Source organism: Oncorhynchus masou, chromosome 29 (assembly GCF_036934945.1).
Source record: "Oncorhynchus masou masou isolate Uvic2021 chromosome 29, UVic_Omas_1.1, whole genome shotgun sequence".
NCBI classification, from domain to species: domain Eukaryota; kingdom Metazoa; phylum Chordata; class Actinopteri; order Salmoniformes; family Salmonidae; genus Oncorhynchus; species Oncorhynchus masou.
In genome coordinates this window covers 11,865,630-11,885,629 of record NC_088240.1, presented here as the reverse complement: position 1 = coordinate 11,885,629, position 20,000 = coordinate 11,865,630, and the positions used below count along the sequence as shown (strand labels likewise).

At 44.4% G+C, this 20,000-nt stretch overlaps 1 protein-coding gene across 14 annotated transcripts in view; it reads right to left on the bottom strand.

The window, feature by feature from the left end:
* LOC135518984 (peripheral plasma membrane protein CASK-like) overlaps positions 1-20,000 on the bottom strand; it is a 239,730-nt gene that overhangs the window by 51,488 nt on the left and 168,242 nt on the right. For all 14 annotated transcript variants that reach the window (XM_064943983.1, XM_064943986.1, XM_064943987.1 and 11 more), the window contains 2 exons: positions 15,182-15,303; positions 2,176-2,253 (listed from right to left, as the gene is read on the bottom strand). In XM_064943983.1, the coding sequence (XP_064800055.1) occupies positions 2,176-2,253; positions 15,182-15,303 (200 nt within the window). The remainder of the gene's footprint in view (positions 1-2,175; positions 2,254-15,181; positions 15,304-20,000) is intronic.

Genomic DNA, 20,000 nt, shown 5'->3' with positions numbered 1-20,000 from the left:
TACCACATGAGGGAGGAGGATGTCTTCCCTGTAACGCACAGCGTTGAAGTTGCCTGCAATGACAGCAAGCTCAGCCCGATGGTGCTGTGACACACCGCCCCAGACCATGACGGACCCTCCACCTCCAAATCGATCCCACGCCAGAGTACAGGCCTCAGTGTAACGCTGATTCCTTCAACGATAAAAGCGAATCCGATCATCACCCCCGGTCCTGTCTGGTCGAGCAACGGTGGGTTTGTGCCCATAGGTGAGGTTGTTGCCGGTGATGTCTGGTAAGGACCTGCCTTACAACAGGTCTACAAGCCCTCAGTCCTGCCTCTCTCAGCCTATTGCGGACAGTCTGAGCAGGGATTGGAGGGATTGTGCATTCCTGGTGTAACATCCTGTACCTGTCCCGCAGGTGTGATGTTTGGCTGGCCTCTCACAGTACAGACATTGTAATTTATTGCCCTGGCCACATCAGCAGTCCTCATGCCTCCTTGCAGCATGCCTAAGGCACATTCACACATATGAGCAGGGAATTTTTCTTTTTGTGTTTTTCAAAGTCAGTGGAAAGACCTCTTTAGTGTCCTACGTTTTCATAACTACGACCTTAATTGACTACAGTCTGTAAGCTGTAAGTGTCTTAACGACCGTTCCACAGGTGCATGTTCATTAATTGTTTATGGTTCAAGCATTGGAAACAGTGTTCAAACCCTTTACAATGAAGATCTGTGAAGTAATTTGGATTTTTTACAAATGATCTTTGAAAAGACAGAGTCCTATCTTTTTTGCTGAGTGTATATTATAATAATACACAACATTGAGCAGAGACTTCTGTCCAAAGCATCTTTCAGTCATGCATGCATATATTGTTGCATGACCCCAGTGGGAATTGAACCCACAAGCCTTGGACTTGCGAGATCCATGCTCAACCAACTGAGCTACACAATTACACCCTTCTGTACACCTCCACTTCACCACTTCATCTCCACTGTGCTTTACTGCGGTGTAGCTCTCACATCACACCACGTTACAGTTATATCCTAATGTAAAGCTGGCTTGGGCTGTCATAAGACATGTCCCAGTAGGACAGCCGTGCATGTGTCCTTATGTAGTGGAGGTGGTTCATGAACTACACTCTCTTGATGAGTAACCTTGCCTGAAACCTGAAGATTCATGTTAGTTCCCAGAGCCTAACGGCTGGCCTTTAGCTCAGAAAGCTAACATGGTATTGAGTTTTGTGTTGTGGACAACCCAGGTTTGTTACCTAGCCGGTGACACATAGCTATGAGGTTGTTGTTATTTTGAGGGAAAAACTAAAGAGGTTAGAGGAGTGGATGTTCAACTCCTTCAAACACTGACCTCAGGCCAGCTTGACCCAGTGTTAAACAAGCAGCAGAAAGTCGAAGTAGATAACAGCAGTGAAGAGTTATTCCACAGAGTGGGCACCAGTTTTGACTTCTTCTGATCAGAGCCACATAGGGCTGTGGTCAAACACAGTGCACTACATGAGAAATAGGGTGCTGTTTGTGAAGTGAACCTAATGAATAGTAGAGAGATGTGTTCATGGCTAGAGCCGTGTGGATTAAGCAGGAGTGTGTGGTGATCCACAGTTGATCACATCATCAATCATCATGAATAATATCTGATACACAAGCATGGTGACAAGCACATAACACAATATTGTATCAATGTATGTGTGTGTGTGTGTGTGTGTGTGTGTGTGTGTGCGCGCGCACGCGCTCACCTCCTTGGCCCTCTGTACAGTATTGTATCAATGTGTGTGTACGTGTGTGTGTGTGCGCGCACGCGCTCACCTCCTTGGCCCTCTGTACATTATTGTATCAATGTGTGTGTACGTGTGCGTGAGTGTCTGTGTGCGCACGCGCTCACCTCCTTGGCCCTCTGTACAGTATTGTATCAATGTGTGTGTACGTGTGTGTGAGTGTGTGTGTATGCACGCACTCACCTCCTTGGCCCTCTGTACAGTATTGTATCAATGTGTGTGTACGTGTGTGTGAGTGTGTGTGTGTGCGCGCACTCACCTCCTTGGCCCTCTGTACAGTATTGTATCAATGTGTGTGTACGTGTGTGTGTGTGTGTGCGCGCACTCACCTCCTTGGCCCTCTGTACAGTATTGTATCAATGTGTGTGTACGTGTGTGTGTGTGTGTGTGTGTGTGCACACGCTCACCTCCTTGGCCCTCTGTACAGTATTGCTGGGGGGGTTTCTGATCTGGGGAGATGACTTTGTGTTGATTTTGTCATAAAGCTGAAACAACACGACACGACACACAAAACATTATAAACCAACAAAATCAGTTCAACGTCTCTCTCTCTCTCTCTCTGTCTCTCTCTCTCTCTCTCTCTCTCTCTCTGACCTGTTGTCTTCAGTGCCAGCCTCTCATCAATGCTGACAATTGCTTGCTTTCATTTAAACATTAAAAAAAGGACATTTTCAATGTAGGGAAAATATATTATAATTTATGATGCAGACTGAAAGCAGAGCAACACTGTTTGCAACGAACCAGCTGACAATACAGGATCAACAGTTGAGGTTGTGCGTTTGTTTTTATGTGTGTGTCTTTGTGTGTGCATGCACTGCGAGCATGAATCGCTGTGTCCAGTGGAGGCTGGTGAGGGGAGGACGGCTCATAATAATGGCAAGTAAAGAGCAAATGGAATGGCATTACACATATGTGTTTGATGTATTTGATACCGTTCCACTGATTCTAGCCATCACCACAAGCCCATCGTCCCCAATTAAGGTGCCTCCAAACTCCTGTGGCACAGAAAATGTAGTCTAAACAGGACAAGCAGAAATGTACACACAGTGAGTAGTCTAACCAGGACAAGCAGAAATGTACACACAGTGAGTAGTCTAACCAGGACAAGCAGAAATGACTGATTCCAAAGTCACAATGCAGAGAGGAGAGAAACAGAGCTCAGACTCTTACGATACAATAACTAATTCATGATTTTCATAGGGATTTGGGTTGAATAATGTAATAATTCTGGACTTCAAAGGAGAGCAGTTGACAACATTAGAGAGCAAGTACACTGGCATACCCCCCCCCCCCCCCCCACACACACACATAGACAACACTGCTCTTTCAAAATAGGTATTTCGCCATAGCCCCTAGACCTACATGTATGCCCCTAGACCTACAAGTGTGCTCCCATTGACCAGAGAGACAAGGCAGGCAGACAGTACTATCACGAGATGATTACCACTGGTCTCAACCACGAGATGAGGCAACAATAGTCTTTCTACATTTTCTACAACATTTTCTACAACAACAGTCTTTCTACATTTGACATTTGAGTCATTTAGCAGATGCTCTTACCCAGAGCAACTTACAGGAGCAATTGCGGTTAAGTGCCTTGCTCAAGGGCACGTCGACAGATTTTGAACCTAGCGTCCTTTTCGGTTACTGGCCCAACACACTTACCCACTAGGCTACCTGCATTCTCACTCACTTACTAGTCTTTTTTTTTTTTTTACCCATTTTTCTCCCCAATTTCGTGGTGTCCAACCTGGAAGCCAGCCGCACCAATGTGTCGGAGGAAACACCGTGCACCTGGCAACCTTGGTTAGCGCGCACTGCGCCCGTTTATGGAGACATGCACATCCCGTGGCTCTCCTCCCGTCAACTTATTTGTAATGAGCAAATATGTGTGTTACTTGTAACGTAAACACTAACACACAGTGATATTCAGATACTGGATTAGTCTGCTGTGTCATTGTTAAGCTCCTTTAAAGGGGTTATTTTATGGGAAAACAAGGAGAGTATTTATGAATGTTTGAGATGTCTGTGGTGCCTGCATTGGCAGTGGGAGATAGAATCAACCATGTTTAGACAGATGTCTGTGTGTTGTGTGTGTGTGATAGTGGGGAGTGTACAGGGGAGGCTGAGCAGTAGAGAGAGTTCAGAGTTCAGATGCTCTGTCTCTCTGTCTGCTCCTACTGTTCCTTACCTTAGAACCACGCACGCACACACACACACACACACACACACACACACACACACACACACACACACACACACACACACACACACACACACACACACACACACACACACACACACACACACACACACACACACACACACACACACACACACACACACACACACTGCCTGCTTATGAGTGAGTGTAGGTTTTATGAAGGGAAGTCTCAGCAGCGAAGAGGATGTGTTGCTTTTCGATCAACTATGTTCCACATATTATTCATCTACGGCCCAGCTCATTCTTTCACCATGATGCTGTTGCTTGCCGTCTGTGAAGTGCTCCGTTATTAAACGTTTCTTATAAAACAGACTGTTCATTTACTGTAGGAGGACCAGAGCTGTGTTCGAATACCAATACTAACATACTGTATACTACATACTTAATGAGTACACAGTACCAATCAAACGTTTGGACACACCTACTCATTCCAGGGTATTTCTTTATTTTTTACTGTTTTCTAATTGTAGAATAATAGTGAAGACATCAAAACTATGAAATTACACACGTGGAATCATGTAATAACCAAAAAAAGTGTTTAACAAATCAAAATGTATTTCATATTTGAGATTCTTCAAAGTAGCCATTTTTTGTTATTACACTGGGTGTCAAGGAAAGTGTTACCAAAAACTTGTAACTGCTTTCCAGTATGGCTCAGTTGCTAGTGCACGTCGCTTGCAAAGCAAAGGGGTGTAGGTTCATTTCCCGCTGGGGCCACTCATACGTCAAACGTATGTCTGCATGCATGACTGTAAGTCGCATTGGTAAAAGCATCTGCTGAATGGTATGTATTATCATTTGAAGTGAATATATATATACACAGTCATGTAACATCACTGATTTGTCTGAAGTCACAGTGAGAACATACAACCAACCATCTTCTCCTTACAGAGAGAAACAGAGCTTTACTCCATCCCATTTTAGTCATTTAGCAGGCACTCTAATCCAGAGCGATTTACATGAGCAATTGGGGTAAAGTGCCTTGCTCAAGGGCACATAAACAGTGTTTCACCTTGTCATCTCTGGGATTTGAACCAGCGACCTTTCGATTACTGGTCCAACACTCACTTTCACCTTCAAGTTAAAACACACAGGGTACACTCTCAACCGCTAGGCTAACTGTCACGCTAATACACCACTGATACACACGCACACACACACACAAGCACACAAGCAACAAGATCGACTCACCAACCAGATCCCAAGCAGTAGCCACACACCCTAACCCAGAAGAGAATAGACACAATAAGCGCTAAACTAGCTTAGCATCCAGACTTCAGTAGGCTACTGTTACAGGACGTCCATTCCGTGCCGAGTGGATCTGTAGTTTCCCTGAGCCTCTCTGTGTCTGAGTGGAGAGGATGGTAACGTCAGCCCTACAGATGTACTCACAGATAGCCTACTGCAGGAGTCTGGAGCTTGGAGAAAAGGCAGTGAAAGGGACTAAGGCCTGACAATAGCACCCATTGTTCTCTCTCTCTCTTTTCAGGCTGGCTCTCTCTCTGTCGCTCTCCTTCTTTCTGTGGCTTTCAGAGCAGCAATGTGGAGGTTGTTCTCTCTTTTCAGTTGAAAGAGTCTGTGGTTGCTCTATCTTTCTCTCTTTTCAGTGATGGAGTCTGGCTCGCTCTTCTCTCAATTTTTAGTGATGGAGTCTGGCTCGCTCTTCTCTCAATTTTTAGTGATGGAGTCTGGCTTGCTCTTCTCTCAATTTTGTAATGATGGAGTTTGGCTCGCTCTTCTCTCAATTTTCAGTGCAGGAGTGTGGTCTCGCTCTCTCTATATCGCTCTCTCTGGGTCTGGGTTTTGAGTCGACATCTGCAGCAACAGGTTCCTAGTGAAAGGCCTTCCCAGGGAGAGTGTCTCTTTCTACTTCTCATCTTGCACCCATTCAGCCCCTGGGGCAGGGTTTGAAAGCAATAGCCTCCTCCTCAACTCCTTCCTCCTTCACCCTTCCTAATGCCCTCCTCCTCCCTAACTCCCTTCTTAACCCCCCTTCCTCCTCCCAAACTCCCTAACACCTTCCTCCTCACTGACTCCTTCCTCCTCCCCCCTTCCTCCATTCTCCATCAACCCTTTTATAACACTATTTGGTAATTCCGTCTCCCTACCCCCTCCAGACTCCCCATCCTTAGATTTAAGATATTGTTGCCGTATCTCTCAAGGCTTAACGCTAACTCATAAAGAACCAAATAAACCACCCCACAGGGTCAACAGAGGTCTGGATGTACGTCATTACAGCGTCATATGTGTCAGCTTAAAACGACTGCCTTAATGAAGGCATGACACAAACTGTTCTGTGTGTCAGCTAGTTATCGTTAGCCAGCCAACTTACCTAGATAAGGGTTTGTGTTATGTCTGTGTTGCAGTAAATCAGCTGCCATAAGCTGACGTTAACTGTTGTATGTTGGTCTTGTGATAAAAGGTTTCAAGTGTTCCCAAGACCCTGACAGGATTAAGATAAGTTTCTAGAGTCAACAGGCCTCAAGTGAACTTTAAACACTTTAGTAGCATACAGTTCCTGCAAGCCAGCTAGCCTTCAGTAACACACACACACACACACACACACACACACACACACACACACACACACACACACACACACACACACACACACACACACACACACACACACACACACACACACACACACACACACACACACACACACACACACACACACACACACACACACCATGTTTCTCCCAGCCAGAAAGCTTCTCTACTAATGTGGCATGAAATCATGAGAACGCAGCCTGGCTTCCCTGGCAGTGTGTGTGTTATGTCAGTGAACGACTGGTTCCCTCTAGAGCAGAGAGATTTGGTGTTTGGCTGGCTGCTATGAGTTCTGGTTGACAGACAAAACACAGAAAACACTGTCAAAAGAGTGGGACAGAGAGTGAGACAGAGAGAGAGAGAGAAAAAATAAATAGAGAGAGAGAAAGTACTGGAGAGTGAGAGATTGAAATGGAGAGAGTGAGAGGAGAGGCAGGGGAACAGACAATATGTTATTAGAATATGTATGATTGTTAGAGGACAGACTGTATGATTGTTAGAGGAGAGACTGTATGATTGTTAGAGGAGAGACTGTATGATTGTTAGAGGACAGACTGTATGATTGTTAGAGGAGGAGAGACTGTATGATTGTTAGAGGACAGACTGTATGATTGTTAGAGGAGAGACTGTATGATTGTTAGAGGACAGACTGTATGATTGTTAGAAGAGGAGAGACTGTATGATTGTTAGAGGACAGACTGTATGATTGTTAGAGGACAGACTGTATGATTGTTAGAGGACAGACTGTATGATTGTTAGAGGACAGACTGTATGATTGTTAGAGGAGAGACTGTATGATCAAATCAAATCAAATTTAATTTGTCACATACACATGGTTAGCAGATGTTAATGCGAGTGCAGCGAAATGCTTGTGCTTCCAGTTCCGACAATGCAGTAATAACCAACAAGTAATCTAACTAACAATTCCAAAACTAATATCTTATACACAGTGTAAGGGGATAAAGAATATGTACATAAAGATATGAATGAGTGATGGTGCAGAGCAGCATAGGCAAGATACAGTAGATGGTATAGAGTACAGTATATACATATGAGATGAGTATGTAAACAAAGTGGCATAGTTAAAGTGGCTAGTGATACATGTATTACATAAGGATGCAGTAGATGATAGAGTACAGTATATACATATACATATGAGATGAATAATGTAGGGTATGTAAACATTATATTAGGTAGCATTGTTTAAAGTGGCTAGTGATATATTTTACATCCTTTCCCATCAATTCCCATTATTGAAGTGGCTGGAGTTGAGTCAGTGTGTTGGCAGCAGCCACTCAATGTTAGTTGTTGCTGTTAAACAGTCTGATGGCCTTGAGATCGAAGCTGTTTTTCAGTCTCTCGGTTCCAGCTTTGATGCACCTGTACTGACCTCACCTTCTGGATGATAGCGGGGTGAACAGGCAGTGGCTCGGGTGGGTGTTGTCCTTGATGATCTTTATGGCCTTCCTGTAACATCGGGTGGTGTAGGTGTCCTGGAGGGCAGGTAGTTTGCCCCCGGTGATGCGTTGTGCAGACCTCACTACCCTCTGGAGAACCTTATGGTTGTGGGCGGAGCAGTTGCCGTACCAGGCTGTGATACAGCCCGCCAGGATGCTCTCGATTGTGCATCTGTAGAAGTTTGCGAGTGTTTTTGGTGACAAGCCGAATTTCTTCAGCCTCCTGAGGTTGTGGACCAATTTAGTTTTCTGTGATGTGTATGCCGAGGAACTTAAAACTTACTACCCTCTCCACTACTATTCCATCGATGTGGATAGGGGGGTGTTCCCTCTGCTGTTTCCTGAAGTCCACAATCATCTCCTTAGTTTTGTTGACGTTGAGTGTGAGGTTATTGTCCTGACACCACACTCTGAGGGCCCTCACCTCCTCCCTGTAGGCCGTCTCGTCGTTGTTGGTAATCAAGCCTACCACTGTTGTGTCGTCCGCAAACTTGATGATTGAGTTGGAGGCGTGCGTTGCCGCGCAGTCGTGGGTGAACAGGGAGTACAGGAGAGGGATCAGAACGCACCCTTGTGGGGCCCCAGTGTTGAGGATCAGCGGGGTGGAGATGTTGTTGCCTACCCTCACCACCTGGGGGCGGCCCGTCAGGAAGTCCAGTACCCAGTTGCACAGGGCGGGGTCGAGACCCAGGGTCTCGAGCTTGATGACGAGCTTGGAGGGTACTATGGTGTTAAATGCCGAGCTGTAGTCGATGAATAGCAATCTCACATAGGTATTCCTCTTGTCCAGATGGGTTAGGGCAGTGTGCAGTGTGGTTGAGATTGCATCGTCTGTGGACCTATTTGGGCGGTAAGCAAATTGGAGTGGGTCTAGGGTGTCAGGTAGGGTGGAGGTGATATGGTCCTTGACTAGTCTCTCAAAGCACTTCATGATGACGGAAGTGAGTGCTAAGGGGCGGTAGTCGTTTAGCTCAGTTACCTTAGCTTTCTTGGGAACAGGAACAATGGTGGCCCTCTTGAAGCATGTGGGAACATCAGACTGGTATAGGGATTGATTGAATATGTCCGTAAACACAACAGCCAGCTGGTCTGCGCTTGCTCTGAGGGCGCGGCTGGGGATGCCGTCTGGGCCTGCAGCCTTGCGAGGGTTAACACGTTTAAATGTTTTACTCACCTCGGCTGCAGTGAAGGAAAGGCCGCATGTTTCCGTTGCAGGCCGTGTCAGTGGCACTGTATTGTCCTCAAAGCGGGCAAAAAAGTTATTTAGTCTGCCTGGGAGCAAGACATCCTGGTCCGTGACTGAGCTGGATTTCATCTTGTAGTCCGTGATTGACTGTAGACCCTGTCACATACCTCTTGTGTCTGAGCCGTTGAATTGAGATTCTACTTTGTCTCTATACTAATGCTTAGCTTGTTTGAATAGCTTGTTTGAATAGCTGCACTGTTTGAATTCGGTCATGTTACCAGTCACCTTGCCCTGATTAAAAGCAGTGGTTCGCGCTTTCAGTTTAACGTGAATGCTGCCATCAATCCATGGTTTCTGGTTAGGGAATGTTTTAATCGTTGCTATGGGAACGACATCTTCAACGCATGTTCTAATGAACTCGCACACCGAATCAGCGTATTCATCAATGTTGTTGTCTGACGCAATACGAAACATGTCCCAGTCCACGTGATGGAAGCAGTCTTGGAGTGTGGAATCAGCTTGGTCGGACCAGCTTTGGACAGACCTCAGCGTGGGAGCTTCTTGTTTTAGTTTCTGTCTGTAGGCAGGGATCAGCAAAATGGAGTCGTGGTCAGCTTTTCCGAAAGGGGGGCGGGGCAGGGCCTTATATGCGTCGCGGAAGTTAGAATAACAGTGATCCAAGGTTTTGCCAGCCCTGGTGGCGCAATTGATATGCTGATACATTTTAGGGAGTCTTGTTTTCAGATTAGCCTTGTTAAAATCCCCAGCAACAATGAATGCAGCCTCAGGATGTATGGATTCCAGTTTGCAAAGAGTCAAATAAAGTTTGTTCAGAGCCATCGATGTGTCTGCTTGGGGGGGAATATATACGGCTGTGATTATAATCGAAGAGAATTCTCTTGGTAGATAATGTGGTCTACATTTGATTGTGAGGAATTCTAAATCAGGTGAACAGAAGGATTTGAGTTCCTGTATGTTTCTGTGATCACACCACGTCTCGTTAGCCATAAGGCATACGCCCCCGCCCCTCTTCTTACCAGAAAGGTGTTTGTTTCTGTCGGCGCGATGTGTGGAGAAACCCGCTGGCTGCACCGCCACCGAGAGCGTCTCTCCAGTGAGCCATGTTTCCGTGAATCAAAGAATGTTACAGTCTCTGATGTCCCTCTGGAATGCTACCCTTGCTCGGATTTCATCAACCTTGTTGTCAAGAGACTGGACATTGGCGAGAAGAATGCTAGGAAGTGGGGCACGATGTGCCCGTCTCCGTAGTCTGACCAGAAGACCGCCTCGTTTCCCTCTTTTACGAAGTAGTTTTTTTGGGTCGCCGGCTGGGATCCATTCCGTTGTCCTGGTTGAAAGGCAGAACACAGGATCCACTTCGCAAAAGTCATATTCTTGGTCGTACTGATGGTGAGTTGACGCTGATCTTATATTCAGTAGTTCTTCTCGACTGTATGTAATGAAACCTAAGATGACCTGGGGTACTAATGTAAGAAATAACACGTAAAAACAAAAATGCATAGTTTCCTAGGAAAGCGAAGCGAGGCGGCCATCTCTGTCGGCGCCGGAAATAGTAGTTAGAGGAGGAGAGTTATTAGAGGAGGAGAGACTGTATGATTGTTAGAGGAGAGACTGTATGATTGTTAGAGGACAGACTGTATGATTGTTAGATGAGGAGAGACTGTATAATTGTTAGAGGACAGACTGTATGATTGTTAGAGGAGGAGAGACTGTATGATTGTTAGAGGACAGACTGTATGATTGTTAGAGGACAGACTGTATGATTGTTAGAGGACAGACTGTATGATTGTTAGAGGAGGAGAGACTGTATGATTGTTAGAGGACAGACTGTATGATTGTTAGAGGACAGACTGTATGATTGTTAGAGGAGAGACTGTATGATTGTTAGAGGACAGACTGTATGATTGTTAGAGGAGAGACTGTATGATTGTTAGAGGACAGACTGTATGATTGTTAGAGGACAGACTGTATGATTGTTAGAGGAGAGACTGTATGATTGTTAGAGGACAGACTGTATGATTGTTAGAGGAGAGACTGTATGATTGTTAGAGGACAGACTGTATGATTGTTAGAGGACAGACTGTATGATTGTTAGAGGACATACTGTATGATTGTTAGAGGAGGAGAGACTATATGATTGTTAGAGGACAGACTGTATGATTGTTAGAGGACAGACTGTATGATTGTTAGAGGACAGACTGTATGATTGTTAGAGGACAGACTGCATGATTGTTAGAGGACAGACTGCATGATTATTAGAGGACAGACTGTATGATTGTTAGAGGACAGACTGTATTATTGTTAGAGGACAGACTGTATGATTGTTAGAGGACAGACTGTATGATTGTTAGAGGACAGACTGTATGATTGTTAGAGGAGGAGAGACTGTTTGATTGTTAGAGGAGAGACTGTATGATTGTTAGAGAGAGAGAGCAAGATAGGGAGAGAGAGAGAGAGACATACAGAGAGAGAGAAACAGAGGGAGACAGAGAGAGAGAGAGAATGAGACAGAGAGAGAGAGAGAGAGAATGAGACAGAGAGAGAATGAGACAGAGAGAGAGAGAGACAGAGAGAGAGAGAGAGACAGAGAGAGAGAGAGAGAGAGAGAGAGAGAGAGACAGAGAGAGCGAGAGAGAGAGGGACAGAGAGAGAGAGAGAGGAGAGAGAGAGAGAGAGAGAGAGAGAGAGAGAGAGAGAGACCAAAAAGGCCTGTGGTGTTGATGGTATCCTCAATGAAATGATCAAATATACAGACAACAAATTCCAATTGGCTATACTAAAACTCTTTAACATCATCCTTAGCTCTGGCATCTTCCCCAATATTTGGAACCAAGGACTGATTACCCCAATCCACAAAAGTGGAGACAAATTTGACCCCAATAACTACCGTGGAATATGTGTTAACAGTAACCTTGGGAAAATCCTCTGCATTATCATTAACAGCAGACTCGTACATTTCCTCAATGAAAACAATGTACTGAACAAATGTTAAATTGGCTTTTTACCAAATTACCGTACAACAGACCATGTATTCACCCTGCACACCCTAATAGACCACCAAACAAACCAAAACAAAGGCAAAGTCTTCTCATGCTTTGTTGATTTCAAAAAAGCCTTCGACTCAATTTGGCATGAGTGTCTGCTATACAAACTGATGGAAAGTGGTGTTGGGGGTAAAACATACGACATTATAAAATCCATGTACACAAACAACAAGTGTGCGGTTAAAATTGGCACCAACCAAGACTTCACAAAATGGGACAAACACCAACTTGAGACTCTGCACGCAGAATTCTGCAAAAATATCCTCCGTGTACAACGTAGAACACCAAATAATGCATGCAGAGCAGAATTAGGCCGATACCCACTAATTATCAAAATCCAGAAGAGCCGTAAATTCTATAACCACCTAAAAGGAAGCGATTCCCAAACCTTCCATAACAAAGCCAGAGAGATGAACCTGGAGAAGAGTCCCCTAAGCAAGCTGGTCCTGGGGCTCTGTTCACAAACAGTCACAAACACAAACACACCCTACAGAGCCCCAGGACAACAGCACAATTAGACCCAACCAAATCACGAGAAAACAAAAAGATAATTACTTGACACATTGGAAAGAATTAACAAAAAAACACAGCAAACTAGAATGCTATTTGGGCCTACACAGGCAGAATACCTGACCACTGTGACTGACCCAAAATTAAGGAAAGCTTTGACTATGTACAGACTCAGTGAGCATAGCCTTGCTATTGAGAAAGGCTGCCGTAGGCAGACATGGCTCTCAAGAGAAGACAGGCTATGTGCTGCATACTAACTGAGCTGCACTTCCTAACCTCCTGCCCAATGTATGACCATATTAGAGAGACATATTTCCCTCAGATTACACAGATCCACAAAGAATTCGAAAACAAATCCAATTTTTTGATAAACTCCCATATCTACTGGGTGAAATTCCACAGTGTGCCATCACAGCAGCAAGATTTGTGACCTATTGCCACGAGAAAAGGGCAACCAGTGAAGAACAAACACCATTGTAAATACAACCCATATTTATGCTTATTTATTTTATCTTGTGTCCTTTAACCATTTGTACATTGTTAAAACACTGTATATATATAATATGAGTAAACTATCTACTGTTTTCACCACCTCTCTTTCTGTAAGAACAACCTGGCAATATGGTTATAAATCAACTTCAACTCAATGATGTTTGCAAAATCTTTCTCCCACTAATAGCGTAATGGAATTGAGCCGTTAATGTAGTCAGCTAGGACCTACAGACAGACGGGAGTTAGCGTATTGGAATGGGGCCGTAAGTGTGTGAGAGCCAGAGGAAGAGGAAGACAGAGGAAGACAGACCCAGAGGCAGACAGAGGCAAACAAAGACAGAGGCAGAGGGAGGTAGACAGTGCCAGAGGCAGACAGAGCCAGAGGCAGACAGAGTGGGGGCAGACAGAAGCAGCCAGAGGCAGACAGAGAGAAACAGAGGCATATAGAGACAGAGGCAGACAGAGAGAGACAGCATATAGAGACAGAGGCAGACAGAGGCAAGAGCACACAGAGCCAGAGGCAGATAGAAACAGGGGCACACAGAGACAGAGGCAGACAGAAACAGGGGGACACAGAGCCAGAGGCAGACAGAGGCATAGGCAGAACGAGACAGAGGCAGACAGAGACAGAGGCAGACAGAGGCAGACAGAGACAGAGGCAGACAGAGACAGACAGACAGAAATCTAATGACAGATAGAGTGGCATCTCATGACAGATAGAGTCACGTCTAATGACAGATAGAGTGGCATCTAATGACAGATAGAGAGCCATCATAATGACAGATAGAGAGGCATCTAATGACAGATAGAGAGGCATCTCATGACAGATAAAGAGGCATCTAATGACAGATATAGAGGCATCTAATGACAGATAGAGAGCCATCTAATGACAGATAGAGAGCCATCTAATGACAGATGGAGTAACGTCTAATGACAGATAGAGTCACGTCTAATGACAGATAGAGAGGCATTTAATGACAGATAGAGTCACGTCTAATGACAGCTAGAGAGGCATCTAATGACAGATAGAGAGGCATCTAATGACAGATAGAGTCACGTCTAATGACAGATAGAGGCATCTAATGACAGATAGAGAGGCATCTAATGACAGATAGAGTGGCATCTAATGACAGATAGAGAGGCATCTAATGACAGATAGAGAGGCATCTAATGACAGATAGAGAGGCATCTAATGACAGATAGAGTCACGTCTAATGACAGATAGAGTGGCATCTCATGACAGATAGAGAGCCATCTCATGACAGATAGAGTGGCATCTCATGACAGATAGAGTGGCATCTCATGACAGATAGAGTGGCATCTCATGACAGATAGAGTGGCATCTCATGACAGATAGAGTGGCATCTCATGACAGATAGAGTGGCATCTCATGACAGATAGAGTGGCATCTCATGACAGATAGAGTGGCATCTCATGACAGATAGAGTGGCATCTCATGACAGATAGAGAGCCATCTCATGACAGATAGAGTGGCATCTAATGACAGATAGAGTGGCATCTCATGACAGATAGAGTGGCATCTAATGACAGATAGAGTCACGTCTAATGACAGAAACAACACTATTTATCTATTTTTTCACTTTCATAAGGGAAACTTTCTTTCTGACTTCGATTTTAGTGACCTGACTAGTATTTCTTGTCTTAGTATGTGTGAGTTGTGTAGGTGTGTGTGGTGTAGGTGTGTAGGTGTGTGTGGTGTGTGTGGTGTAGGTGTGAGTTGTGTAGGTGTGTGTGGTGTAGGTGTGAGTTGTGTAGGTGTGTGTGGTGTAGGTGTGAGTTGTGTAGGTGTGAGTCCTCTCATGTAGAATGCGTATACTGTATGTGTGTTGTGTAGGTGTTTGCAGTCCTCTCAAGTAGCATCTGTATACTGTGTGTGTGTGTGTGTGTGTGTGTGTATCTACTCACGTCTAGTAGTGTGTGTAGATGCTCATCTTGAAAGACACTGTGTAGGAAGTCTATATCTTTCTCACTGCAGTCTGTCAACGCATGTATCTCCTCCAGGCTGTCCAGCACCTGAGACACAGCCCCTGTACAGACACACAAACACACACACAGACACAGACACAGACACAGACACACACACACACACACACACACACACACACACACACACACACACACACACACACACACACACACACACACACACACACACACACACACACACACACACACACACACACACACACACACACACACGTCAGTCAGTTACAGTAGCACAAAATAGAATACAATGAATATGATAAAGCTAAAGGGACAAATAATAATAATAATAATAAAACAACAAATGCACAAATCACAAAGCACACATACTGTAGGCAGGATCTCAGAGTTGACTGCTGGAGAACCATCTCAGAGTTGACTGCTTGAGAACTATCTCAGAGTTGACTGCCAGATAACTATCTCAGAGTTGACTGCTAGAGAACTATCTCAGAGTTGACTGCTAGAGAACTATCTCAGAGTTGACTGCCAGATAACTATCTCAGAGTTGACTGCTAGAGAACTATCTCAGAGTTGACTGCTAGAGAACTATCTCAGAGTTGACTGCTAGAGAACTATCTCAGAGTTGACTGCTAGAGAACTATCTCAGAGTTGACTGCTGGAGAACTATCTCAGAGTTGACTGCTAGAGAACTATCTCAGAGTTGACTGCTGGAGAACTATCTCAGAGTTGACTGCTAGAGAACTATCTCAGAGTTGACTGCTAGAGAACTATCTCAGAGTTGACTGCTAGAGAACCATCTCAGAGTTGACTGCTAGAGAACCATCTCAGAGTTGACTGCTGGAGAACTATCTCAGAGTTGACTGCTGGAAAACTATCTCAGAGTTGACTACTGGAAAACTATCTCAGAGTTGACTGCTGGAGAACTATCTCAGAGTTGACTGCTGGAAAACTATCTCAGAGTTGACTGCTGGAAAACTATCTCAGAGTTGACTGCTGGAGAACTATCTCAGAGTTGACTGCTGGAAAACTATCTCAGAGTTGACTGCTGGAGAACTATCTCAGAGTTGACTGCTGGAGAACTATCTCAGAGTTGACTGCTAGAGAACTATCTCAGAGTTGACTGCCAGAGAACAATCTCAGACTGGTAGAGAGCTAAGAGTTGACTGCTTGAGAACTATCTCAGAGTTGACTGCTAGAGAACTATCTCAGAGTTGACTGCTGGAGAACTATCTCAGAGTTGACTGCTAGAGAACAATCTCAGACTGGTAGAGAGCTAAGAGTTGACTGCTTGAGAACTATCTCAGAGTTGACTGCTAGAGAACCATCTCAGAGTTGACTGCTAGAGAACCATCTCAGAGTTGACTGCTGGAGAACTATCTCAGAGTTGACTGCTAGAGAACCATCTCAGAGTTGACTGCTGGAGAACTATCTCAGACTGGTAGAGAGCTAAGAGTTGACTGCTTGAGAACTATCTCACATTTGACTGCTTGAGAACTATCTCAGAGTTGACTGCTGGAGAACTATCTCAGAGTTGACTGCTGGATAACTATATCAGAGTTGACTGCTAGAGAACTATCTCAGAGTTGACTGCTAGAGAACTATCTCAGAGTTGACTGCTGGAGAACTATCTCAGAGTTGACTGCTGGATAACTATATCAGAGTTGACTGCTAGAGGTCCATCTCAGAGTTGACTGCTAGAGAAGCATCTCAGAGTTGACTGCTGGAGAACTATCTCAGAGTTGACTGCCAGAGAACCATCTCAGAGTTGACTGCTAGAGAACTATCTCAGAGTTGACTGCTAGAGAACTATCTCAGAGTTGACTGCTAGAGTACCAAGAGTTGACTGCTACAGAACTATCTCAGAGTTGACTGCCAGAGAACTATCTCAGAGTTGACTGCTAGAGAACCATCTCAGAGTTGACTGCTAGAGAACAATCTCAGACTGGTAGAGAGCTAAGAGTTGACTGCTTGAGAACTATCTCACATTTGACTGCTTGAGAACTATCTCAGAGTTGACTGCTGGAGAACTATCTCAGAGTTGACTGCTGGATAACTATATCAGAGTTGACTGCTAGAGAACTATCTCAGAGTTGACTGCTAGAGAACCATCTCAGAGTTGACTGCTAGAGGTCCATCTCAGAGTTGACTGCTAGAGAAGCATCTCAGAGTTGACTGCTGGAGAACTATCTCAGAGTTGACTGCCAGAGAACCATCTCAGAGTTGACTGTTGGAGAACTACCTCAGAGTTGACTGCTAGAGAAATATCTCAGAGTTGACTGCTAGAGAACTATCTCAGAGTTGACTGCTAGAGTACCAAGAGTTGACTGCTACAGAACTATCTCAGAGTTGACTGCCAGAGAACTATCTCAGAGTTGACTGCCAGAGAACCATCTCAGAGTTGACTGTTGGAGAACCATCTCAGAGTTGACTGTTGGAGAACTATCTCAGAGTTGACTACTAGAAAACTATCTCAGAGTTGACTGCTAGAGAACTATCTCAGAGTTGACTGCTAGAGTACCAAGAGTTGACTGCTACAGAACTATCTCAGAGTTGACTGCCAGAGAACTATCTCAGAGTTGACTGCTTGAGAACTATCTCAGAGTTGACTGCTTGAGAACTATCTCAGAGTTGACTGCTAGAGGTCCATCTCAGAGTTGACTGCGGCAGAACCATCTCAGAGTTGACTGCTAGAGAACTGTCTCAGAGTTGACTGCTAGAGAACTATCTCAGAGTTGACTGGTAGAGAACTATCTCAGAGTTGACTGGTAGAGAACTATCTCAGAGTAGACTGCCAGAGAGCTATCTAAGAGTTGACTGCCAGAAAACTATCTAAGAGTTGACTGCCAGAGAACTATCTCAGAGTTGACTGCCAGATAACTATCTCAGAGTTGACTGCCAGATAACTATCTCAGAGTTTACTGCTAGAGAACTATCTCAGAGTTGACTGCTAAAGAACTATCTCCAAGTTGACTGGTAGAGAACTAAGAGTTGACTCCTAGGGAACTATCTCAGAGTTGACTGCTAGAGAATTATCTCAGAGTTGACTGCCAGAGAACTATCTCAGAGTTGACTGCTTGAGAACTATCTCAGAGTTGACTGCTAAATAACTATCTCCAAGTTGACTGGTAGAGAACTAAAAGTTGACTGCTAGAGAACTATCTCAGAGTTGACTGCTGCAGAACCATCTCAGAGTTGACTGCTGCAGAACCATCTCAGAGTTGACTGCTAGAGAACCATCTCAGAGTTGACTGGTAGAGAACTATCTCAAAGTTGACTGGTGGAGAAATATCTCAGAGTTGACTGGTAGAGAACTATCTCAGAGTTGACTGCCAGAGAACTATCTCAGAGTTGACTGCCAGATAACTATCTAAGAGTTGACTGCAAGAGAACTATCTCAGAGTTGACTGCCAGAGAACTATCTCAGAGTTGACTGCTTGAGAACTATCTCAGAGTTTACTGCTAGAGAACTATGTCAGAGTTGACTGCTAGAGAACTATCTCAGAGTTGACTGCTAAAGAACTATCTCCAAGTTGACTGGTAGAGAACTAAGAGTTGACTGCCAGAGAACTATCTCAGAGTTGACTGCTAGAGAACTATCTCAGAGTTGACTGCTAAATAACTATCTCCAAGTTGACTGGTAGAGAACTAAAAGTTGACTGCTAGAGAACTATCTCAGAGTTGACTGCTAGAGGTCCATCTCAGAGTTGACTGCTGCAGAACCATCTCAGAGTTGACTGCTGCAGAACCATCTCAGAGTTGACTGCTAGAGAACCATCTCAGAGTTGACTGGTAGAGAACTATCTCAAAGTTGACTGGTGGAGAAATATCTCAGAGTTGACTGCCAGAGAACTATCTCAGAGTTGACTGCCAGATAACTATCTAAGAGTTGACTGCAAGAGAACTATCTCAGAGTTGACTGCCAGAGAACTATCTCAGAGTTGACTGCTTGAGAACTATCTCAGAGTTTACTGCTAGAGAACTATGTCAGAGTTGACTGCTAGAGAACTATCTCAGAGTTGACTGCTAAAGAACTATCTCCAAGTTGACTGGTAGAGAACTAAGAGTTGACTGCTAGAGAACTATCTCAGAGTTGACTGCTAGAGAACTATCTAAGAGTTGACTGCTAGAGAACTATCTCAGAGTTGACTGCTAGAGAACTATCTAAGAGTTGACTGCTAGAGAACTATCTCAGAGTTGACTGCTAGAGAACTATCTAAGAGTTGACTGCTAGAGAACTATCTCAGAGTTGACTGCTAGAGAACTATCTAAGAGTTGACTGCTAGAGAACTATCTCAGAGTTGACTGCTAAAGAACTATCTCCAAGTTGACTGGTAGAGAACTAAAAGTTGACTGCTAGAGAACTATCTCAGAGTTGACTGCTAGAGAACTATCTAAGAGTTGACTGCTAGAGAACTATCTCAGAGTTTACTGCGAGAGAACTAGGGACAACACAGACAGTTAGGGAACAGACACACAGAGCAGTATATACCTAGAGGAGGGATACCTACGTTCTGCTACTAGTAGTCCTATCACCATGGCAGCATTAACACAAACAACACAATCACATTACAGATTACATGTCATTCTCATATAGGGACTACATTACACTACATGGACACAAAAATGGTAAATAAAAACTGGAATTGTGGCTGAAACATTTACTGAAACATTCTCTGAAAACATTCCTTAACAACATTCCCTGAACACATTCCCTGAACACATTCCCTGAAACATTCTCTGAAAACATTCCTTAACAACATTCCCTGAACACATTCCCTGA